The 22,451-nt window shown below is 33.2% G+C and overlaps 2 protein-coding genes across 2 annotated transcripts; both read left to right on the top strand.

Annotated features, from left to right (window-relative positions):
• The first annotated feature begins 4,893 nt into the window (after nucleotides 1–4,893).
• Nucleotides 4,894–6,357, top strand: LOC121769301 (dof zinc finger protein DOF3.1-like). The gene has a single exon (XM_042166063.1). It carries the CDS (start codon nucleotides 5,378–5,380, stop codon nucleotides 6,071–6,073), a length of 696 nt encoding a protein of 231 aa, XP_042021997.1. The 5' UTR covers nucleotides 4,894–5,377; the 3' UTR covers nucleotides 6,074–6,357.
• Nucleotides 6,358–15,421: 9,064 nt separating this feature from the next.
• On the top strand, nucleotides 15,422–18,252 carry LOC121768813 (inorganic pyrophosphatase 1-like). Its single transcript, XM_042165368.1, has 4 exons — nucleotides 15,422–15,582; nucleotides 15,731–15,852; nucleotides 15,942–16,143; nucleotides 16,451–18,252. The coding sequence occupies exons 1-4, from the start codon at nucleotides 15,445–15,447 to the stop codon at nucleotides 16,793–16,795; spliced, it is 807 nt and encodes a 268-aa protein (XP_042021302.1). The 5' UTR covers nucleotides 15,422–15,444; the 3' UTR covers nucleotides 16,796–18,252.
• Nucleotides 18,253–22,451: the final 4,199 nt, after the last annotated feature.

Below are 22,451 nucleotides of genomic sequence, written 5' to 3'. Positions count from 1 at the left end.
TGATTCTACAAAGTACTTACAAATATAAATTGAAATACAACTTAAGCTGATTGACCAAATAGTATAATAAGAGGTTTTTGGTTCATGATGTATTATGCTTGGTTTATCAAATTAAATCCCATACCTTATTCTTAGATTGATAATATTATGATAATTAGTTATAGTCACGCCTCTCAAACTAAAATAATCACACAACTTAATTCTAGATGGATAATCATATGATAATGAGTCATGACGACACTGGAAACTAATTTAGAATTTTCTTGTTCATAAAAAAGTTTCTTTATTTGGCATCCACAAAAATAGTTTTATTCAATTATTAATTACAGTATTATTAAATTAAAAAATTTACCTACCACTTTATTTACTCATATAATTTACTGTATATAATTAAAACATTGTCGCAAATTTAAACTGACGGAGGGAATATTAAAATAATAAAAGTCGAAGAAAAAGTTGTTCCATACTTCCATTTGATTTATTTGACTCCTTTCCTACCATAAAAGTTTATCCATGCCTTTTAATAGGCTCCTTTTATGGGTAAGATTAGGAGTCGAAGTTTACATAAAGATGTAAAATTAACAACCACAACTTGATGTTTCACCAAATTTGTCTAGCTATAGACACAAATTTCAACCCTAGTTTCTACCTATATGTCCTCTCAAATTTAATTTGTCGAGTATTTTCCTTGCATATAATATTGTTGGAACTACTAGTGTTTTGTCTTCATTATACAAATGTATTTTATTTGAATAAATATATTAGTGGCTAACATGAAAGAGTAATAATAATAGTAATTTAGTTTAGTGATAAAAATCTCTACGTTAATTATTAAGTACTATTCCCTCCTTCATTAAATTTTGTTAAATTTTGGCTGGATACGAGTTTTAAGAAATGTAATATAAAGTGAGTTAACAAAGTTAGTGGAAACTAGGTCCTACTTTTATATATTAATTTTATAGTAATAAAATGTGAGTTAGAATGAGTTAGTGGAATATGAGCTCCACTATTAAAAATGATAAAACGTGAAATGTGATAAATTTTATGAGATGAACAGAAATAGAAAAATGTGACAAAATTTAATGAACCAAATGAGTATTTCTTAGAGAGATAATAACTAACTGAAATGAAGGGTATAATAGTCATATGAACCATCACGTTTTAGGTGTATTAAATGCTTTACTAAACCACTAGAAAATGAATCACTTTTTAAATGAATCGGAATTATGCAAGTATAACCGTACCCAAAATACTAAATACTACTATTGTATACTACTATATAATTAATTGCATATTTGAAACGACGACGTCGAGATAGTCGGCTAGCTATTCCACGCGGACTTTGCATCAATCACGCATATGTTAATCTCACTTGATTTCAATCGTTGTTGTAAACCCATACAAATTATAAAAGCTATGTTGACGGTGCAAAAGTTTTATTATAAACAAAAAAATAATACTAGTAAATTGATTTTAGCATATTCAATTAATCAAGCATATTAATATTAAGATTAGAAAGCATTGGAAACATCATTATGTGGTATGTTTGGAATAGTACATTTTTTAGGACAAGTAAATGCAAAATTTGAATGATAAATATTGACCTAATGAAGTTTTTGTCGTGTAGTGGCATGCATCTTTCACACAAAGCGAAAAGCGAACTAATAATCAGTTGTTGGCCTAATCTTAAAGCCCTTACAAACGAGGAACCAAACATTATTCATTTTTAGTGCCACATCGTGTGCTTCCTTCCCCCCTTTTGTAATTAATACACCCAACTTTCCATTAATACTATTTCATTAATCTTTAAAAATATTTTATTGAATTTATGTAATAATCTCTTCGACCCACAAAATAGTTTATATTCAAGTCGATTTGTTAGATAAGATTGAGTTATCGAATGATTTTCAGTTGGATAAATATTAATGTCTGATGCTTAATTTTGGGACAACAATTGTCGTGTATGTTTAGTTTTGACTTATGAGTCTTGATCTGTGTGATAAATTAATCTCGGGTCAATTCAATCTTGGACAATCTCAAAACATGTTAATATTAAACGACCGAGAACTACTCATATGGAACATGTTTTAATAAATAATAGTACTATTAAATAGATTATAGCATGAGCGGAGAATGAATCTCATTAAGTAGAATATGTTTTAAGTAGAGAAATGACGAGCCATGTATAGTAAAGTTGTAAATTATAAGTAGAGAAAATACTATCATTGGTGCATTTGAACATTTCATGTAGTAGCTCTTTAGCCTCACTTTCTTAATTAGTTTTGTTTTCCTTTTAGGTATTCATAATTCACATTTACTAGTCAATAGTATGTTGTGGATAATATCATTGATGAACATATTTTTTAAATGGATTCAAATATATAAGAAAGGTAATAAAGAAAGAGGTGGTCTTGTATGAGGTCGTCCTCACATGGAAACACATAAAAATCCCTTTCAATTATAAATTGTTAAACTTAATCGGATATACAAATAATTTCATGCATCTTAATTCATGTGAACTTTCTAACATGAGACTTTGTCATGAAGGAAAGAAAAAACCAAACATGAAATTTTCTTTCTATTATAATACACAAGAGCCTTGTGATATGAAATTCTTTTGCAAGATATTGAGAATATTTTCTCAACTCCACTCTAATTGTCGAAAAAAGAAAGTGGAGGAATATTTTCTCAATTCCACTCTAATTGTCGTTTTTTTTTCTTTACTCAACCACTCACATTTGATTTTATTGATGCTTGCATCAATTGAGAATTTTATAATTTCAACGAAAACGAATTTAAATTAAATAAATAATATATTCTATTCAACTTTATTCGTCTAGTAGTACAAATGCAATTGGCGCACTTTTATCATCCAAGCAAACATGCTAGATTCCTCATGTTAAAGAAATTGATTTCTTGTCATAATGCGTGTAGAATTTTGTCGTGGTGCCTCATTTTAAAAATAAAATAAATCCAATACTCTAATCATTTAAAAAGGAGTAAAAATTTGACAATTTTAAACTGTCCACAAAAATTAATCACTTCCCGTTCAAAGTAACTATCTTACTTACCATTTATTACTCTCAATAGTATATCAATTTATTTATCGTTGCAGCAAGATCTGTCCCTCCGTTGCCAACTGCGCTACGCCCCTGCGGGCATATCAATTTATTTATCATTTTCATCATATGTTCCACCACTTTCTTCAATCACATTAAGACTATTCACTAACCATAATAGAAAAGCTTGTCCCACTACGAGTAAATATTTCACGATAGCCTCAATATAGTTTGAGTTCTCTTACATAAATATATATTGATAGAAAATTTGCAAAACCTGTCTCCCGTCACTAATACCATTTGTTTATACCATACTATAATCACTATTTCTTTTAGTCATTATTGATGCTTTATCCATCTCAAATTAAGTGAATCTTTGTTCTATTTCTTTTGAGAATATCCTAATTTAAATGAGTCATTTTCTCTTTTAGCAAATTAAACGAGTTATCTTTTATTCAAAAGTAATTCTCTTTTATGCTTTATTATATCTTCACTTATCAACATTATTCTCTATCATATTTTATGATCTCTATTTAACTCATTAAATACCATTTTTAAAATTTATAATAATATTTCAATACTTTTATCACCGTGACCTATTTTTGGAGGTGGAATAAAAAATTATTATGAGTACTACTAGTATTATAAATGTGTGTGAATATATAAATTACATATAAACATATGATGGGGGGTGGTGCCATGTGTTGGGCCTTCATTATTGAATATTGGGCCCATTGGATGACGGCCACTCGAATCCACCCAAAATTACGACTTCGTGTATTCCTCTCCCAAATGGACGGCTGCAGTTAGCCTACTTTCAAAAATGGACGGTTCAGATCTTCCCGATGCCAAGCAAATGATGCTCTCTCTTGATTTGATCCATCACTATTTCCACTGCTTGGCTAGCACGCAGCCTCGGCTCAGCTCGGCTAAAGCCATATTGTCATCTGGCTCGGCTGCCCTTAATCACGTTTATCTTTGTTAATAATGTGATTAGTGTTTATAGTCTTCTCAGTAAACTAATTCGTTTTGGATTTTGCTTTTAAATTTGCATGTGATATTAGGGCAACTATACTCTTTGTTTTAAAACTAACTCTGTAAATCTAACATATTAGTGCCAAATACCTAGATTAGATTTGTAAACAAATTCGTTTTATTTAACACGTTTTTTCATATAGTCAAATATTGAGTTGAGGCATAAAGCACGTGCTATATATTATTGGAGCTATTTGTATCATTTAAAATCTTATACTCCATCTATCCCACTTTAGCAGTCTCGTAGACTTTTCTGCACCCGTCTTATAAAAATGATAATAAATAGTCAAAGTGTAGAAATAATAAAATAAGAGAGAGAATAATGTAGAGAATAATTTTATAAAATGAATGCAGAAATGGTAACGAGACTGTTAAACTGAGACGGAGGGAGTACTACATAACCTGCTTTTTAGAAGTTTTAATAGTAGTAAATTATGACAATAGTAAGATCATATTATTATTCAACGAAAGAATGTGTAAAGTGGATTTAACTAAAAGTGTGACGAGGAAGAATATGCTAGTTTACAAAAATCTTCTAAAAAATTCTATTTGAAAGACTAATGATCATTTGTTAAAGGCTAACAAGGCCCTTTTCTTGCCGGAATTTGACTTAGGGTCATCTAGTTTATATTTAAATAATCCTATTTTTTCTCCACATATTATTCTGTTGGTCCCTCCCCTTTGATTAGAATAATCTAGAATTATCTACGCAATTAGTTCCATAACTCAGCCTATAAGCATAGAGCAGCCAAGATTTGGACAATCTAATCTAATTATTATTTTCTAACAATAATTCAACTCATAATCAATGAAGAATTAATTCATCTCTACCTTCACTACACCTCAAGCCTCCTAAGCCAAAATCCAAACTTGTCAATAAACTCTGCTGCATCACTGTGTGTGTGTGTGTGTGTGTGAGAGAGAGAGAGAGAGATCACTCTCTATGATCTATATGATGAGCTCTAGTCATCGCTCTCACGCGGACTTGCAGTGATCACTCACCTCAAACAGAAGAAAAAAAATATTTTTTTACAAAATTCTTCAAAATCTTTCACCCCTTTGAAGAAATCAATCAATACTTCATCAAACTCCACAAAACATGATGGCCCTTTTCTTCTTCCATGATCCAAAGACAAAATTCTTTCACATATTTTGATCTTGATCTCGAAAAAGATCACAACTTCCAGAAACCCTTTTTCCTCAATTTTCCAAAATCATCGATTCTCATCAAGCCCATCTGAAATTTCGCGTAAAGATCGTTTTTTTCGTGAAAAACAAAAAAAATGCAAGACCCATCGCTGTATTCGCAGATCAAAGCGCAAGTGCAGCAGCCGCCGCCGCCGCAATTCCCAGAGCAAGAACACCTGAAATGCCCCCGCTGCGATTCCTCAAACACCAAATTCTGCTACTACAACAACTACAATCTCTCCCAGCCGCGCCACTTCTGCAAGAACTGCCGCCGCTATTGGACGAAAGGCGGCGCCTTGCGAAACATCCCCGTCGGCGGCGGCTCCAGGAAGAATTCCAAGCGCGGCGCCTCCTCCTCCTCCACCTCCGCCACAAAACGCCCCGCCGCCGCATCGTCGTCAAGCGTCAAGAGCGAAACGGCCGAGCCGCCGCCGCTGAAGGGAGAGAATTTCGCGGGGCAGTTTGGGAATTTAATGGAGCCGAGTGGCAGCTTCAGCTCTCTATTGGGTTCCAGCGGGGGGCATTTCGGTAATTTCCTAGACGGGTTGGGCACTACCGGGCCCGGGTTGCGGGTAGCGGGTCAATTTGGCGATCCGGGTTCGGGTCAGAATGTGGATCCGAGTGTTTTGGAGAGTGATGTTAGTGTTAGCAACAATGCTGATGGATTCTTGAGCATCCACGGCGGAGATGGCGGCGGCGGTGGTGGTGGAGGAGATGGTGGCTGTTGGGATGGCGGAGGGAATGGTTGGCCTGATCTTGCCATTTACACACCAGGCTCAACTTTTCTGTAGTGTAAAAAAAAGGTGAGCAAATTGAGATATTTTTATTTTCAAGAATCCATTTTAAATTATATATATAATGGTGGTGGTGATTGTGTTATGTTATAGTAGTATGAATATTGAAGTAATTTGGTGATGGGGAGATGATCAATGTTGTGAGTTGGGATTCCTCATTGGCCATGATATTAGAGTTCTATAGTTTATATTTATAAAATAGTTTTTTCTTTGATGATTTTGTGTGTTTTGGGACTTGTATGAGCTTTACAAATAGTTGAAATGGTAATATATTATGGAAATAGAATTTTCCCCCCTTCATTTCAATTGGCTTTATGAATATCAATGCGACCCACATTTTCTTGAGTTTCTTTTTGCAGTGTGTTTGGTTGTACTTGCTTTGATGAGTTTGATATTCCAACTGAGGAATTAATTGAGATTGCTATGGATGGATTCATGCTATATTAAGCTCTGAATATGACCTATCTTTGGAGTGGTTACAATAATCTAAAATCCATATAAGATGAAATGAATCATAATTAAACCAATTTTGGTAATAAGATGACATTGACAACTTCTATTTGCATTTTGAATTAGAGTTTGATGTAACTATATCACTGGCTTGTGATTTATGTGAAATAAAAGGAGTTTTTTAGATAGATTAATGTTGTGGAATAGGAAACCATAATTCAAAGTTACTCTCTCCGTCCGCCATTAGGAATCCCGTTTCTTGGCGGCACGAGTTTTAAGAAACGTGAAAAAAAGTGGATGGAAAAAAGTTAGGGGAATAAGGGTCCCACTGATATATATTAGTTTTAAATAAAACGCGAGTGGAATGAGTTAGTGGAATGTGAGACCTATTACCATTTATGGTAAAGTTGAATCGGGACTCTTATTCACTTGAAATGGAAAAACGAGACTCTTATTTGCGGACGGGGTGAGTAAATGTGTAGCATATCAATTTTCTTTAGCCGGATTGACATCACATTTTTCTCTAAGAAAGAGGGAAAATTGAAAACCTTTTGTACCTAATAAATGCTCTTTTTATGGATTCACTTGATAACTAATTAATTATTAATCGCGTGCTATATATGGACGCTATTTTTTTAATCAGTACTACATTAGATTCTTCTATCACGTAATTATAACAGATAAAGTAAAATAGGAGGTTGAAACACAATTTTTATTATATTATTTAAATTCCAAAATTTTACTTTTAAATTTCCCTAATCTAGTACTCCGTAGTACTGAAATTCGAATGGCATTGTATGCAGTTTTGAAATAAACACAATAAATAATTTAATCTTTGAATTGGTTTTGAATTAAGAAAAGAAATGAATGATGATTAATGTTGAAGGTGGGCTCAGTTTTAAGTTGAATGGGCCAATTAGGCCCACCACCAATTCGAGCCACGTAAATGGACCACTTTTATTTATACTCCTAATATTGGACCAACTCAATTAGATATGCATAGTTAAATCGGAACCACATGTTTCACCGGGAATTACCATCGACTCAAACGGATTGAATCAGAACCTGATTTTTGGTTCGGGTGATCCACTTTGGTTTCAATATTTTCGAACCATGAACCAATAGCGAAGGTTTGAGTTCAAACTCGGGAAAATTTGAAAAAAGAACCGGTAAAAAACATTTGTTGCAAATATAATAAAATTATAAGTTTCCTAAGACAAATCCATGATATAGAAATATTCACTTGGGTACAAACTTAGTTGTATATTGTATTGATAATCTTGATATATATGTGTAATTGCATGTGTAATTAATTAAATATAATGAGGTCATGTGTGTCTCAATTAGATTGCCACTTGATGGAGTTGTGACAAACAAATTTCTTGACTTTGGACTTTTAGAATTTATTGCTCTCTTCATAATTTGATATTGAAATATATATTGCGATAGTCTATCAATTCAATGAGCACTAATACAGATAAATTCAATGAGCACTAAAACTGATAATGCCAAAAAAAAAGAGTTGCGCATTGTCAAAAATAGTTGATTTTTGACTGGTTTATACGTCATCTTATATTATTTAAAAATGATGAAATTAAAACGAATGGATTCTAGCTGTTTAATTTTTTTTTTGTTTTGTTTTGTTTGCAGGTTGGTATAAATTGATGATTCGAATTCTGTATCTAAGTATCACATGTATATAATAACTATGATAACCATTTAATGTAGGATATTTGATATAATAGAGATTAATCTTGATGGATACTTATATAATAACTATAAATATATTAACTAAAAATATATTAATATTAATATATCTAGTATGTATTTATAATAATAATTTTCTATAGCAAATTAGTGATTCGTTACACTTGATGACTTCATTATATATCTCAATAGTATTTTGTTAATCCCATACTTGTCAAATAAACATTTTCAAGCATACAAATTACATCACCTTATCTTGATTCTTGACTATATATGGCACCTCAAATTGCGTATATTATTTTTAAAAAATGCAATGCATCATAAATGTGCTAGTTTCATTATGTCAAAAAAGGAATATCGTCCATTAAAAAAGTCAACCAAAAACTATTTCCTTTTCTCATCAAGTAAATGAAAAATAAATGAACAGGGGCAATGAGGGTGGACCATGGTCTCCACTGCCGCAAGAGGGAGAAATGGACCCTCAAAATATTAATTAAGTTGGGTCATTATGTGACATATATGATAAATTAATATGTGGATTTGAAATTTGGACATCATAAATTAATGCATGCGTTTGGTTCAGTAAATCCAATCCAATGATTCTGTTTACATGGTTGGAGCCAATATCTTTGCCGCTTTCATCGCTTTCATTGTCCCTTCTATACTTGTAAGAAATACTACCTCCGACCCGCACCGCATTAACTGTCATATTTACTTTTCTGCACTCGTTTTGTGAAAATGATAATAAATAGTTAAAGTCGAAAAATAGTAAAATAAGAGAGGTAATAAGGCAGAGAAGAGTCTTCTTTATATTATTCTCTTTCTTATTTTACTATTTTTCCACTTTAAGTATTTATTATCATTTTTACAAAACGAGTGCAGAAAAGTAAATGTAACCGTTAATGCGGGATAAAGGTAGTACTATATATTTTAAAGGGTTATTTGCCTATAAATACATGAACTTTTTAATATTTTTTGAAATTTCCCATAAACTTTATTTTTTGAATATAAATGCATAAACTTTAAACTTTTCTGATTTTTCCCTAAATGATAAAATTGAAACTGATGTGGCAACTAGTAAAATTTAGGCAATTCATTTGATTTAACTAATTTTAAAAATTTTAAAATAAAAATCCACTTCATCTATTTTCCAACAAAAATCATCCACCTCACTTCTTTCTCCTTTATTTCCTTCTTCCCCGGAACTGCCGAAGTAGGAGAAAAATCTGTATTTGGTACAATTCCACGTTCTCCCTCGCTACCTACCTGATTAGTTACAGTTTGAGACAGGAAGCAATCCTCTAACACTGAAGGCTGAAGTTTGGGAATTTTATAGTTGGTGGCAATAAATGTAACAACAGTAGAGAAATAACATCCAATTGTGATATGATAAGGAAGAGAGTGAAGGGAGAGAGAAAGATGAGCGAGGAAGAAGAAATATATATCAGAAGTCTCACTGGAAATCTCCTTCTTGGGCGAGTTTGGGAATAAATCAAATACAGAATTCTTCTCCTACTCCGGCACCGGCAGCAAATCCGATACAGATGTCTAAGGCGAGGAAGAAAATAGATAATAAATATTTTTATGGGCGATGAAGAAATCTCCTTTATTTTCTTTGAGACGAATTTGGGGAGTAAATCAAATGCATAAAAGTAAATACTCCCTCCGTCCAGTTTAAGAGTAAAATTTAGTTATAGTATGGGTTTTAAGAAATTGGTGGAGTGTGTAATAAATGAAGTGAGGTAGTGGTTGTTGAAGTGTGTAATAATTGAAATAAGGTAGTGAAAAGTGGGACCCTTCTGACTTTTTGTATGTTTAAGATTTTATTTTGTTTTATTTTTATGAAAGTAATGACATGAAGTAAAATTTTATGGCCAAATATAGTAAATTCTAAATGAGACTCTTAAACTGGGACGGACAGAAATGACAAAACATGACTCTTAAACTGGGACGTAGGGAGTAGGATTTAAGGAGATTTATTCTTACTCGGCAGTTCTGGGGAGAAAAAAAATAAAGGAGAAAAATGTGAGGGGGATGATTTTAAGTAGAAAATTGATGAAGTGGATTTTTATTTTTTAATTTTCAAAATTAGTTAAATCAACACTACGCCGTTTTAGTGCATTATCTAAATTTTAGTTGCCACGTCAGTTTCAATTTTTTCATTTGGGGAAAAATAAAAAAGTTTAAACTTCATGCATTTATATTCAAAAAATAAAGTTTGGGGAAATTTCAAAAAATGTTAAAAGTTCATGTATTTATAGGCAAATAACTCTATTTTAAATTGTATATTTATAAATATACAAGAAATTAAAATATTTGAATTTTGCGAGCACAAGAGTACTAATCAATCGCCAACTTAAAAAACTGTTAATTAAAATCACAATTTCACAACAATTTCGGTCGAAGTCAAAACTCAAATATTGCACGTGAGTTGGATTTAACATTTGTTGTTTCATCAAAATTTACTTAACATAGACGGTATTGAACACATAATTTTGTGCTACGGTTAATTAGCTAGCTTAATATAGAATGTGTGGATGTGATAAAGTGAGTGTAATTATAAATGTCAAACTGAAAATGCAAGGGTGTCCATACAAATAGGAGTAAATTTTGGATGGTAATACATATATACACACATGTAACATCTTAATGTGTTATCTACCTCATTCTCCATGCTAGTCCACCTTTGACACAATTTTAAAGTTTGAGGGGACAAAACCATATTATTATTAATTCCAATTTGCCTGATTTTTCTCCGGCAATGGCCCCCTCGGTCCCGTCGTCCGCAGCAGATACGGTGTTGCAGGTGGAACGGAGCTCGATGATACATATGGTGGTATTTGGCCTCTTGGCCAAGGAGAAGAAGAAGAAGAACGTGACGAAAAAACCCTTCTTGTTCAAGTTCCAATACGACAAGAATAAGCCTTATATTTGGATCTTGAATCACCCTGTCACCATCGCTCTTGCCCACTAATCGCTCGATGCCATTGAGAAACGGGACGACATGATCTTGTTTGTCTTTGATTCCTTGCCGGTAGGAAGATTTCCTTCTTCCGGCTCTATTTGTGCTGGAAGAATTACTTCCATGAAAGGGTGAAATGAATGGGCCAAAAAGTGTAGGCTAGAAGTGTGATATCTTAGGATCCAGAATAGAAGGTCATCGAGAAAATGTATATCGTTATATTTAGAAAATACGTGATTGAATTTTTGAAGGTTAAGATAATGCGATACATTAAAAATTGATAAGTTTGAAAAATATATCTTAGTATATATGTATTATCAATAGTTAAATGAATTATCGTATTCATTGAATTAGTATGATGCTACCTATATGCATTTCAATTGTTCTAAAATACTAGTGTGAGAAAGGAGAGAAACAAGCCTCTTTATTTCAATAAAGATTTATTTTGGTTACGTACGTTAGATCAGCCATTTAGATAGTAGTACTATTTATTAAATATTATTTTTACTGTTCTTCTAATATTAATTATAATGTAATATTAAATTTATACATTAGCTAAGCTTAAAAGGCTCAAAGGAGTTCATATATGGCCCAAACGCAATATTGTTACATTTTTGAAATATTTCGTGGACCAAATATATTACAAACTCAACACATACTGTATTAAAAAGTCAGTAGTATTATTTATAAAATATACTACAAATCAATACATCAATGCATATAATAAACTCAATCACATAGTGCAAATTCAATCATATATATTACGAACTCCATTTACATTAAACTAGATCTAGTGTCTATGTATTACAAATTTTATAAATTATTTGTGATTTTTATCTTTTAAATTACATTCGATTATGATGATAGTTGTTTCTATTTTTATATTTAATTTCCACCGTTTAATTTTTGTAATTTGACATGATTATTGTGTGAAATCGAGGTCTAAATTCAGTACAATATAATGTCGTTAATAGGAGTGTATTATAAATGTAGCGATTATAGTTAATTCCGAATCAGATACTCTATTTAAAAAATCATATTTCATTTTCTATACAAATCATTGTACGAGCCACCTTATCCATCTATATAAACCCCAACACTAATTAAACTTCAATTGCGCCACACAAAAGCCTGCCTCAAATTAATTGTGGTTTGAAAAAAAAAATATATAAATTGTTTCTAACTTTATTTTTTCGTGATGTAGTGCATGATGGTAATTACCTAATTGGTACTAAGTGCCATGCTCCTCTCACTCCCACGAACGTTACATTCTCGTACTCCACAACGTGTCCTCCTACCTTTTCACATCATCAAAACAAACACAATCCGATCATATCACTGGTAATGATGTTGCATTGCATACCTCGACTCTATTAAATGTACCAAGGATACCACTAAGTCATCACCGGTATCTCTATCTCAAATGATTGGATTGTGTTGTTTTGATGATGATGGTTATAGTTGGGTAGGAGGACATGTTGTGGAGTGCGAGATGTAACGTTCGTGAGCCCGAGAAGAGCATGGGACTTAGCACTCAAATGAATTATCGTATCCATTGAATTAGTAGGATGGTATACATAGCTCAATTCTAAGAGAGGGAAAAGGGTAAACAAGCCTCTTTGTTTCAGCTTCAGTTATATGGCTATTTAAATTGGTTAAGCACGTTTAGATATTAATTAAATGTTTTTTTTTATTTTTTTCATCTAATAATAATAATAATAAAATGTATACATTAGCTAAGCATAAGTGGCCCAAAAAAGTTCATATAGGGCCCAATGCTTGCGCCGCAACTGAGCCCATCTGTATCTCTATAATTAATTTTTTATTGGAATCGATCAGTTTTTCTTTAAATTTGGGGTTTTTATTTCTTAAAGAAATGGTGCTATTTGCGATTATAATATTCCATCATTTAAATAAAAAAATGTTCAATCATTGTACCAAAAAAAGGAGTGCAAGTCTGAATGCTTGTTCACGATTTTGAAAAAAGTTGGATAGTAATAACATTTTGATCCTCTGTATGACAATAAGCTTTCATAATGGAGCAAATCTAAAAAAAGCACTGTGATTTTGCAAAATAAGAATAAATTGACTAAGTTTTTTTATATGGATCTTGACCTCACCATAATATTGTTTTCCATTTTTCTTCAAAAATTATCTTATTAGATTTAAAAAAGATGATCAGTAATGATTCCTTATTTATTTATCTCGGTAGACGTCTTATCTATAGGAAAATTATCTTGAAAGGAACAAAGATGTTTGTATTGATTGGATATTTGTGTAAATTTGTGTGCCAATGAAACTTTTCCTTTTCTAAAAGTTCTGATCCGATCGTTGTTCTCAATTAATTTGTGTTTCAATTGTCAATATTATTATTACATAAACTATTAGTACTATGTTATTTCCTAGCTAATCAAAGAGAAAAATTATAGTAATATAACTGAACACTCGAAGATGTAAAAACAATAAAAGTAAATATCAATAATGAACCCATCACCATAATTTACAACAGTTAATTTCAAGTATATATAGTATTCATGTTAGTTTGCATGACCAATAAATTACGATAATTAATGATTCTTAGTAGCATGCAGCTAAAAGTTCCATTCTAGAAAGTATAGGAGTGAAACGAGATTCCATTATGTAATTGACCAAAACAAGGTTAACAATAAAAAAATTCCTAACATATCAAAAATAAAATTGATTGACTAGGGTTGGCCAAGGTAACGTAATATGCATGTATGTGCTTATTAAATTAATACAAGAAATTGCAAATTGTTGAGTGCTACTTTTCGTCATAGTCCACCCAACTAAGCACATTAATGAAGATATCAGTACCCTAATATTTAAGTGTTAAAGATAAATATACTAATAAAATACTAGTAGAGATCATCTCTAAAAAGAGGACTACTATGTCATATTAATATGAAGCTACTAATATTTAAAACTTATCTCATAATAAAGTGAAACAATATGCACTTGTCCAATGCGTGTAGGAATTTGCAAGTTTTGTATTTACGTACATCACTCAAAAAATCTGTTGACAACCAAATGTACTTTAACTAAATTGCATTAGATAATAAATACGTGTAACTAATTCGTATACATTTAAAAAAAATGCTAAGATGCTGAACTGGATTATGCATCCGAGTTAAATCATCGTCTGTCTGAAATAAAATAATGTAAAGAGATGTGAAACTAAATACGATTATATATTTATTAGTACTACTATTCTTTTCATTAAATAAAATTTACAAAATATTATTTATGACAAGCTATAACGTTTAGAAATTACATTTAATTGCTATAGTTCCATTATTACGACCACGCGCGACAATTTATGTAATTGCTATACTTCCATTAATTTAATTGCTAAGAGTAAATAGTTTTTATATATGATTTTTATGATTTAAAAGATAATCCTGTCCAGTGGCGGATCCAGGATCCGGAAATGGAGGGGGCGGAATATATAGTATTAGCTTGGTTTAGTGCGGACATGGCTATTTTTTGTTGTTCGGGGCGACGCCGGAGGCAAACGGAGGGGGCAGACATGGTAAATTTACATCCCGATAAGGGAAAAATAGTCGCACGGAGGGGGCGACCGCCCCCTCCTGCCCCCCCTAGATCCGCCACTGATCCTGTCCATCTACAAAAAGGAAAAATAAACAAAATGGAAAATTACACCAATCACTAGACAAAATGTATATAACAAACTTCATTTGAAGGCCTAAATCATCAATATTGTTGTAGACCTAATAATATTATTAACTAGTGTCATGGCCTCAATAACTTGTAATATCTGACCATATTTAAATAAAAATACTATCATATTACAAATATAGCGATATGATTATAGTTAATTCCGAATTGGATTATCTATTAAAATGATACCCCATTACATTAATTTGTATACAAATCATTAAATGTTTGCCACATATATTTTCAAAATCTCCTTAATTTAATTAGGCCATTTGTACCCGACAGTTATTACAAACTTTTATAGTTACAAAAGTTTATGTATAAAGCCATCGAATTAGAATCCCCTCAACGGCATATTCGCCCAAAGTTATGGAAATTGGAAAGAGAGAAAGTGGGTTTCCCAGGTGGAATGGGACAGTTCCATTCCATCAGAATATTCCCTGTATTAATTTTACTATTAATAAATACAGTCCACCTATATAAATAATCCATCTCTTAACCTCAATTTCACCACAAAAATTAAGAAAATTTTAAGTCACGATTCTTCCTCGCAATGGCCGGAACTACAATAGTTTTCGACTTCGACAAGACCATTATCGACGTGGACAGCGACAATTGGGTCGTCGACGAGCTTGGCGCCACCGACTTGTTCAACGAGCTCCTCCCCACCATGCCGTGGAATTCTCTCATGGTTCGAATTTCACCAATATCTTTATTTATATTAGTAATATTTGAACATGATTATAGTGCATGCATTTTGTGGTTTGTCATGCACAAATTCTCCTATTCTTTTGAAAAATTTATTAATGTTGAAATTCTTTTTTATTAAAAAATTGCAGGATAGAATGATGAATGAGCTACATGCACAAGGGAAAACCATTGAAGATGTGAAGGAAGTTTTGAGAAGGGTTCCTATACATCCAAGAATTGTGCCTACAATCAAAACATTACATGCTTTAGGGTATTTTAATTCTTGGCCATATGTTTTACTAGTACTATTTATTATTATTATTATTATTATAAAAATTCTTGAAATTTATTTTTTATTAGGTGTGATTTGAGAATATTGAGTGATGCAAACCTATTTTTCATCGAGACGATTATTGATCATCTTGGAATAAAGGATTGCTTCTCCGAAATCAACACGAATCCAAGCTATGTCGACGAAGAAGGGAAGCTTAGAATCTCTCCTTTTGTTGATTTTGAGTCATCACCTCATGGCTGCACTCTTTGCCCTCCAAACATGTGCAAGGTAAACCAAACTTCAATTTTAGTATTTATTAAACTTTTTTTGTGTATCTTAAATTAATTGTTTTTTGGAGAATTTATGACTTTGACGATTCCTAGTTTTGAAGACTCTATTCTGTTAAACATTTACTATTTTAAATAGATTGGGACCCCACAAAATCTTGTCATTACATACTAATGTTATAAATTTTATCTACTAGTCATAAAAAAATGCTGGCATAAATTAGCAATAGTCAATAATTTAGTTTATTTTATTTAATCACAACATTTGAACTAATAATTGTTTTGCATTTTTAATCTTGTTGATTAAGGGCATGATCATAGATAGAATTCAAGCCAGTTTAGCTAAGGAAGGAAGGCAAAGGATCATATACCTTGGAGATGGGATTGGTGACTTTTGCCCGAGTTTGAAGCTGCGAGACGAAGATTTCATGATGCCGAGGAAAGACTTCCCCGTCTGGGGGCTAATATGCGGAAATCGTGCGCTTTTGAGAGCAGAAATCCTCGAATGGATCGATGGCGAGGACATGGAGAAAATTGTGATGAAGCTTATAGAGAAGATCAAGATTCAAGATTCAGTTCAATTGCTACCAGTTGATTTCAAGATTGAGGCAATGCCAATTGCCTTACCTCAATCAGTCAAAGTTCAGCAATAGTACTTATTTTTTTTAAAATCTATAATTTGGGTTGAATAAGAATATGTGGAGTTTTTAGCCACTATTTGGTTTATGCATTCTTATTATGATTGTGAAGGAAAAGGTTAGTTAGATTTTGGTGTGTTTTGTGAAGAAAAAAGAGCATATGTTATGTTGCTCATCATATTTGACTCTGTTTGTGTGATATGATCAAACTTCAAAGTGATGTAAAATATTTGAGGTTTTTAAAAAACAAGAAAAAATTTCATTTAGTAGTATTAACCATTTAATCTTTTGGATTTGGATAGAAAGGTAAAATGCCAATGCTTGTAATTATATCAAATACTATAAGTTGAAGATAAAATGTTCATAATATGAAATGGGATTTAATTAAAGGTTATAAAGTTGGACTGCTGCTTAGACCAACAAATAATGTTGGATGAGTTAAAACACTATCATCTACTCATAAAGAAACATCACTAATAAAGCCTGCATATATTTTTGAGGTCTTCATCCTTCAACTTATTACCACTCAATTCCAACCGTCTGACGTGAATCAACTTTTCCATTCCTTGCAGAAGAGGATCATGGAAACTCCTTTTCAATCCGAACACCCTAACACTTGATATGCAATCACAAAGACCAACATGTCTTCTGTTGTCCAAAAATAAGCTACAATACTCTTTAGCTTGAGAAACTAAAAGAGGATCACAAACTTGACAACTTTCCTTTCTCATTTTAGCAACCCCATCTTTGTTGTCATTCTTCCTAAGAAATACAGCAAAAGCATGTACTATATCATGCATTTTACACCATTCTATCTGCTCCCCCGACTCACTTTTCTCAATGTCTTGAAACAAACTACGCATTGCTAAATTTCTCAAGTTCTCTCGCCCTTTGAGTTCCACTGCACCATTTCCACTATCCGAGCCTAGATAACCTTGCGCCATCCACTCTTCTATTAGTCTATCTGCTTGAATTTTGTGATCTTTAGGATAGATGGCACAATATGAAAAGCAATGCTTAAAGGTGGGGACAAATCATTGTAGCTTAGAACTAAATGAGGAAAAAGATCTACTTCCACATTTTCCAATTGCCATATTTTACTCTTCTCTACATCTTCCCACTCTTGCAAATTATATTTGAATTGCAAAAGTCCTCCCAAAACATTTGCAGCAAGAGGCAAGCCACTACACTTAGTAGCTATTTTCTTGCCAACAACCTCAAATTCTTCCCACTGCACCTTTCCTAAGATTGATTTTCAGGGGCTCCCACTCATCGTATTTCTCTGTCCAAACGTCATCAAGAACAAGAAGAAACTTCTTTCCTGAAATACACTCTCCGAGTTTTTGTAGTACCAATTCCAATTAGGTTGCCTAAAGAAATAATTCCTTCTGGCACACTCCCAATAATTCCTTTTAGCAATTGCAGCCAAATCAAACGGATCAGAAACACAAATCCATATTCTTAATTCAAAACAACTCTTCACCCCATCCCAACTATAGAAAGAATTTGGGTATCAGCACTAAGTAATTTTTTCACAATATTACCCTTATTCCTCTCTACGTCTGACCCGCGAACTTTCTCAAATTCAATCAAAGATGTGGATTGAACTCGACAAGAATTGGGCACGGGATGATCAGTTGTAGGCAGAGAGATGACAAATTCAAAATCATTTTTCTCCTTTAAAATCTGATCCAGTATCACGACGAACAGAAACTTTCTTGAAACATAAACATGAAGATGAGAAGAAGGAGCAACATACCATTTTCTTAGGCTCGGGCTCAGGCTCAGCAGAAGCTTCGATGTTATGTTTGAGAAGAGAGTAGTTCCATTCATCCAAAATGTCGTCCATCTCATAAGCTGTGTTTTCAAGCTTCTTCAACCAACTTTTGACGCTTAGATCGTTCACTCCTCTCTTTTCTGCATCATCCAACACATTTTCTGATAGTCCTTAACTTGTCTGAAAGATATAGAAGCTCCTTCTCAACGCCTCTCACCAAATTGACTTCATACCGAATGTTATCTTCGATAATAGCTGCAACTCTATCTCCACAACAACAGAAATCACAGCTTCCGCCATTATCACCAGCTTAGTTACTACCACAATTTGGAGAAGTATTTTTCTATTATATTTTCTTATCTTGGTTTGGTTGTAAGGTGGAAATCAATCCATAATCTGGATTTCCAGCTTTAACTCAATTATTGATGCCATACCCCATCTTTTTGGAAAATGAAGATGAGGTTTAGATTTTTGACGTTCTTATCCGAAATTATATTCGCACAAAATTTAAAATTATTTTTTTCTACAAAGAAATTCAGCAATTTTTTTTATATAAATTCATTTACTCCCTTGACCCGCAAAATATTGTCTAAGTTTGATTCGGTACGAGTTTTAAGAAAGGTGAAGTGTTGGAAAGTAGGATCCATTTATCCAAAATGAAAAAAAAAAGTAAATTAGAAAAGATTTCACGGACAAACCAAATTAGTAAAACTGGAGTTTGCCCGTTCCGGTCAGATAATGATGCCTTATCTCGATGCTACAGTGTATAATTGTGTGGTAGCCCATTTATGAAAAAAGCTAAGCCCGTGTTATATATTTTTGCGGCCCATTTCGGTAGACGTTATTTCAAAGTCGGCCCAAACCCACAAACATGTTTGTACCAGCAAATCGCGAAGCCTGCATCAAACCGTGACTTTACAGCAAAAAAATCAAGCATAGATTTGCAGCTCCGATCAGATTTATTCGAAGGTGAATTCGAAATATCTTCAATCCAGTACATTATACCGAACCTAGAAGCGTCAAGATCATATGTTTTTGGGAAAAAGGTTCGAATTCAAGCTTCAAAAATCAGAATATTTCTCGGAGGTTGTTTAACGGTTTCAGCTCCGAATTTTCAGAGATCGACGCATGTTACATGCCTTCTTTTTTCCTTAATAAATAGGAGGATCATCACGCAGCAGAGGGGAACGGAGAAATTTGGGGGGAATTTGCTGGACAAATACTGGAAGCGTTTTGGACGCCAACTGTTTGATAGATTGTCAGAGAGAGGGTAAATTATTTAATTTGCAAAGAGATTTTTATACAAAATTTGAAGAATGCGTGTCAGCCTTTTATGTGAATAAAAGAAAAAGTTTCCCATATTGGAAATCTCTAGGAGTATACTATTTTGGACTCAATTGCGAATTTCGCCTAGTATCTCTAGTTCCTGAAATTGACCTTCATTTGTTTTCCACTTGAATTACAATGCTTGTAGTTATAAAAATAATAATGTTGTTGACCTTGAATGTGTTCATGCTAAATAGTTAAAAGGCCATAGATTTTATTTGGAATAAGGCCAAATAAATTTTATTGCTACATACATGAAAAGCTTGTTATCTAATAAAAATTTATCACAATAGCATCTTATGTAAATAAAATAATACTACTAAAAATAAAACAAATAAAGCTTACAATATAGTCAACATTATGAGATTGATGTATACTATAACTTATTTCATCATATGGTAAACTATTTCGGTGCATATATCTTGGAGAAGTTTACACTATATTTATAGAAGATGCACCATAATATAATCCTCATCCACATGAGAAAGAAAAGAAAGCTCAAAATCAAGATTTAGAAACTTTCACTTCAAAGTTGGGACCAGCAAAGCTCTGCATTGCTTCATATTCACGACTCTCAACCGTAACAAGAACATGAAAGGGAAGATCTTCGCCTTGTAAATGCACTTGTTCCTCTACAATCTCTTTTGCACATATCACCGCTGATTTGCAACAATGTTGCAACTGTATGTTTTGGAGCGTCGGTATGTCTCCAATTTCAAATGGGATATTCTCCAATCCTCTTAAACTACTAAGACGAAGCTTCTCAAGACGTGGAAAGATGGAGCTCCCTCCTGCAGTCCAACGTTCCAGGCCATGGCACGCAGACAATCCTAAGAATTTGAGGCAAGGGAATTGGCCTTCGAAGATTTCCCACTTTCTTGTTCCAAAGCATCCACACCATAACTTGAACTTCTCAAGATGGGGCAACCGACCTATCTTTTCCAACATCATTTCCCACTCAAAGTCATATCCCACCATAAGTTCCAAACTCTTGAGGGTTTGGGGAAATGTGATCTTATACAAAGAGGCATTCCCTATAAAATCACCCCAGTAGGAGATATGGAGGGATTCTAAATTACACAGATATTTGATATTGCTTAGACAATAATAATCCTCCCGGCTCATTCCCTTGCTCCTTGAACTCTTCATCCTCAATTTCTTGATATTGGGAATTCCCTTGCTCCCTTCATAAGTCAGCCTCAATTTCTTGATATTGGGAATTCTCTTAACCACCTCTTCATCGCACTTGAAATTATGTGCTCCCTTAAGTACCACTAGATTCTCCATGACGACAGCATCACTAGGAGGATCTGGGAAATATAATCTTGAATCTACCACTATATGACTCAGTTGAGTCATTTTCCAAATCTCCATAGGCGCAGTCGAGTAATGCAGACAAGAAACGATCAATTTCCGCAAATTCCAAAGATGATTGAAAGTAGAAAAAATTGAGGACATTCTCTCAACTTCAATAGAGAGGTGGCGCAAGTTAACATTCTGAGACACCATAACAGACACTGCATGGTTGCTTTCGTATTGGAGAAAACGCAATTTGTATGCGAGTATTGACCTCAACAATCCAAAATTATTGCACAGTGGAACATTTCCATGCTCACAAATAATCGAACGAGCATGTGGCATAGATTGCAAGTCAACAAAGACTTTCATCTTTGAAATGTTCCTGCGTATAACAATGCGGCGTTGCCCATTTATGCCTCGAGGACTAGATTCTCCTATCACGTGATAAAACCCTTCTCTCTTTCCCTGGTTCACGCATAGATCTCTTACCAAATCATGAACTTTGACCACTTTTGTGTTTCCAGTTGACCCCAACACATGAACTAGAACTAGATTTCTATCCACCAAGTCCTTTAAAAACCCTTTCCCAACGGTTTCCAAACTTTTGCCATCTATTGGTTTAAGAAATTCTTCACAAACCCATAGTTTGATGAGCGTTGAGACGCTTATTGCATCATCTTCCTCAAACACACCCATGTATAAGAAACAAGGCTTTAAGTAGACTGGCAAATGATTGTAGCTCATTTTCAACAATCTCAAGCAATGCTTATCATTGTCCGAATTTACAACTGAAGTTAGGTTGCTCCTTATTGATTTCCAACACTCTAGAGTGTGTTCTGTTTTCCTCAAAATACCTCCTACTACTACAATTGATAAAGGAAGACCTCTACAATTGTTTGCAATTTCTTTTCCAATTTCCTCCAATTCAAGGGGAAAATGTTCTTCTCCAAACACAGTTTTGGTGAATTGGACCCAACTACTAACCTCATCAAGAAATTTCATTTGATAGCTATAATGATTGTTTAATTGAGAACCCAATTGTGATAGCCTAGTCGTCACCATTATCCGACTGCTATTCTCATTGTTAGGAAAGAATTGTTGTATCTCATTCCAAGACTCAATATCCCACATATCATCCATTACAATTAGAAACCTTCTACCCCACAAAAATTGGTAGAGCTCTATTCCCAATTCTTCTTCACTCCTTTTACTTAGTTGTTCCTTGTCTTTTTTAGTGACTTGAGAAAGAAGTTCACACAGAACCAGTCT

The sequence above is a fragment of the Salvia splendens genome, chromosome 15 (genome assembly GCF_004379255.2).
Source record: "Salvia splendens isolate huo1 chromosome 15, SspV2, whole genome shotgun sequence".
In the NCBI taxonomy this organism is placed as follows: Eukaryota; Viridiplantae; Streptophyta; class Magnoliopsida; order Lamiales; family Lamiaceae; genus Salvia; species Salvia splendens.
This window is presented reverse-complemented; position numbering and strand designations above follow the sequence as displayed.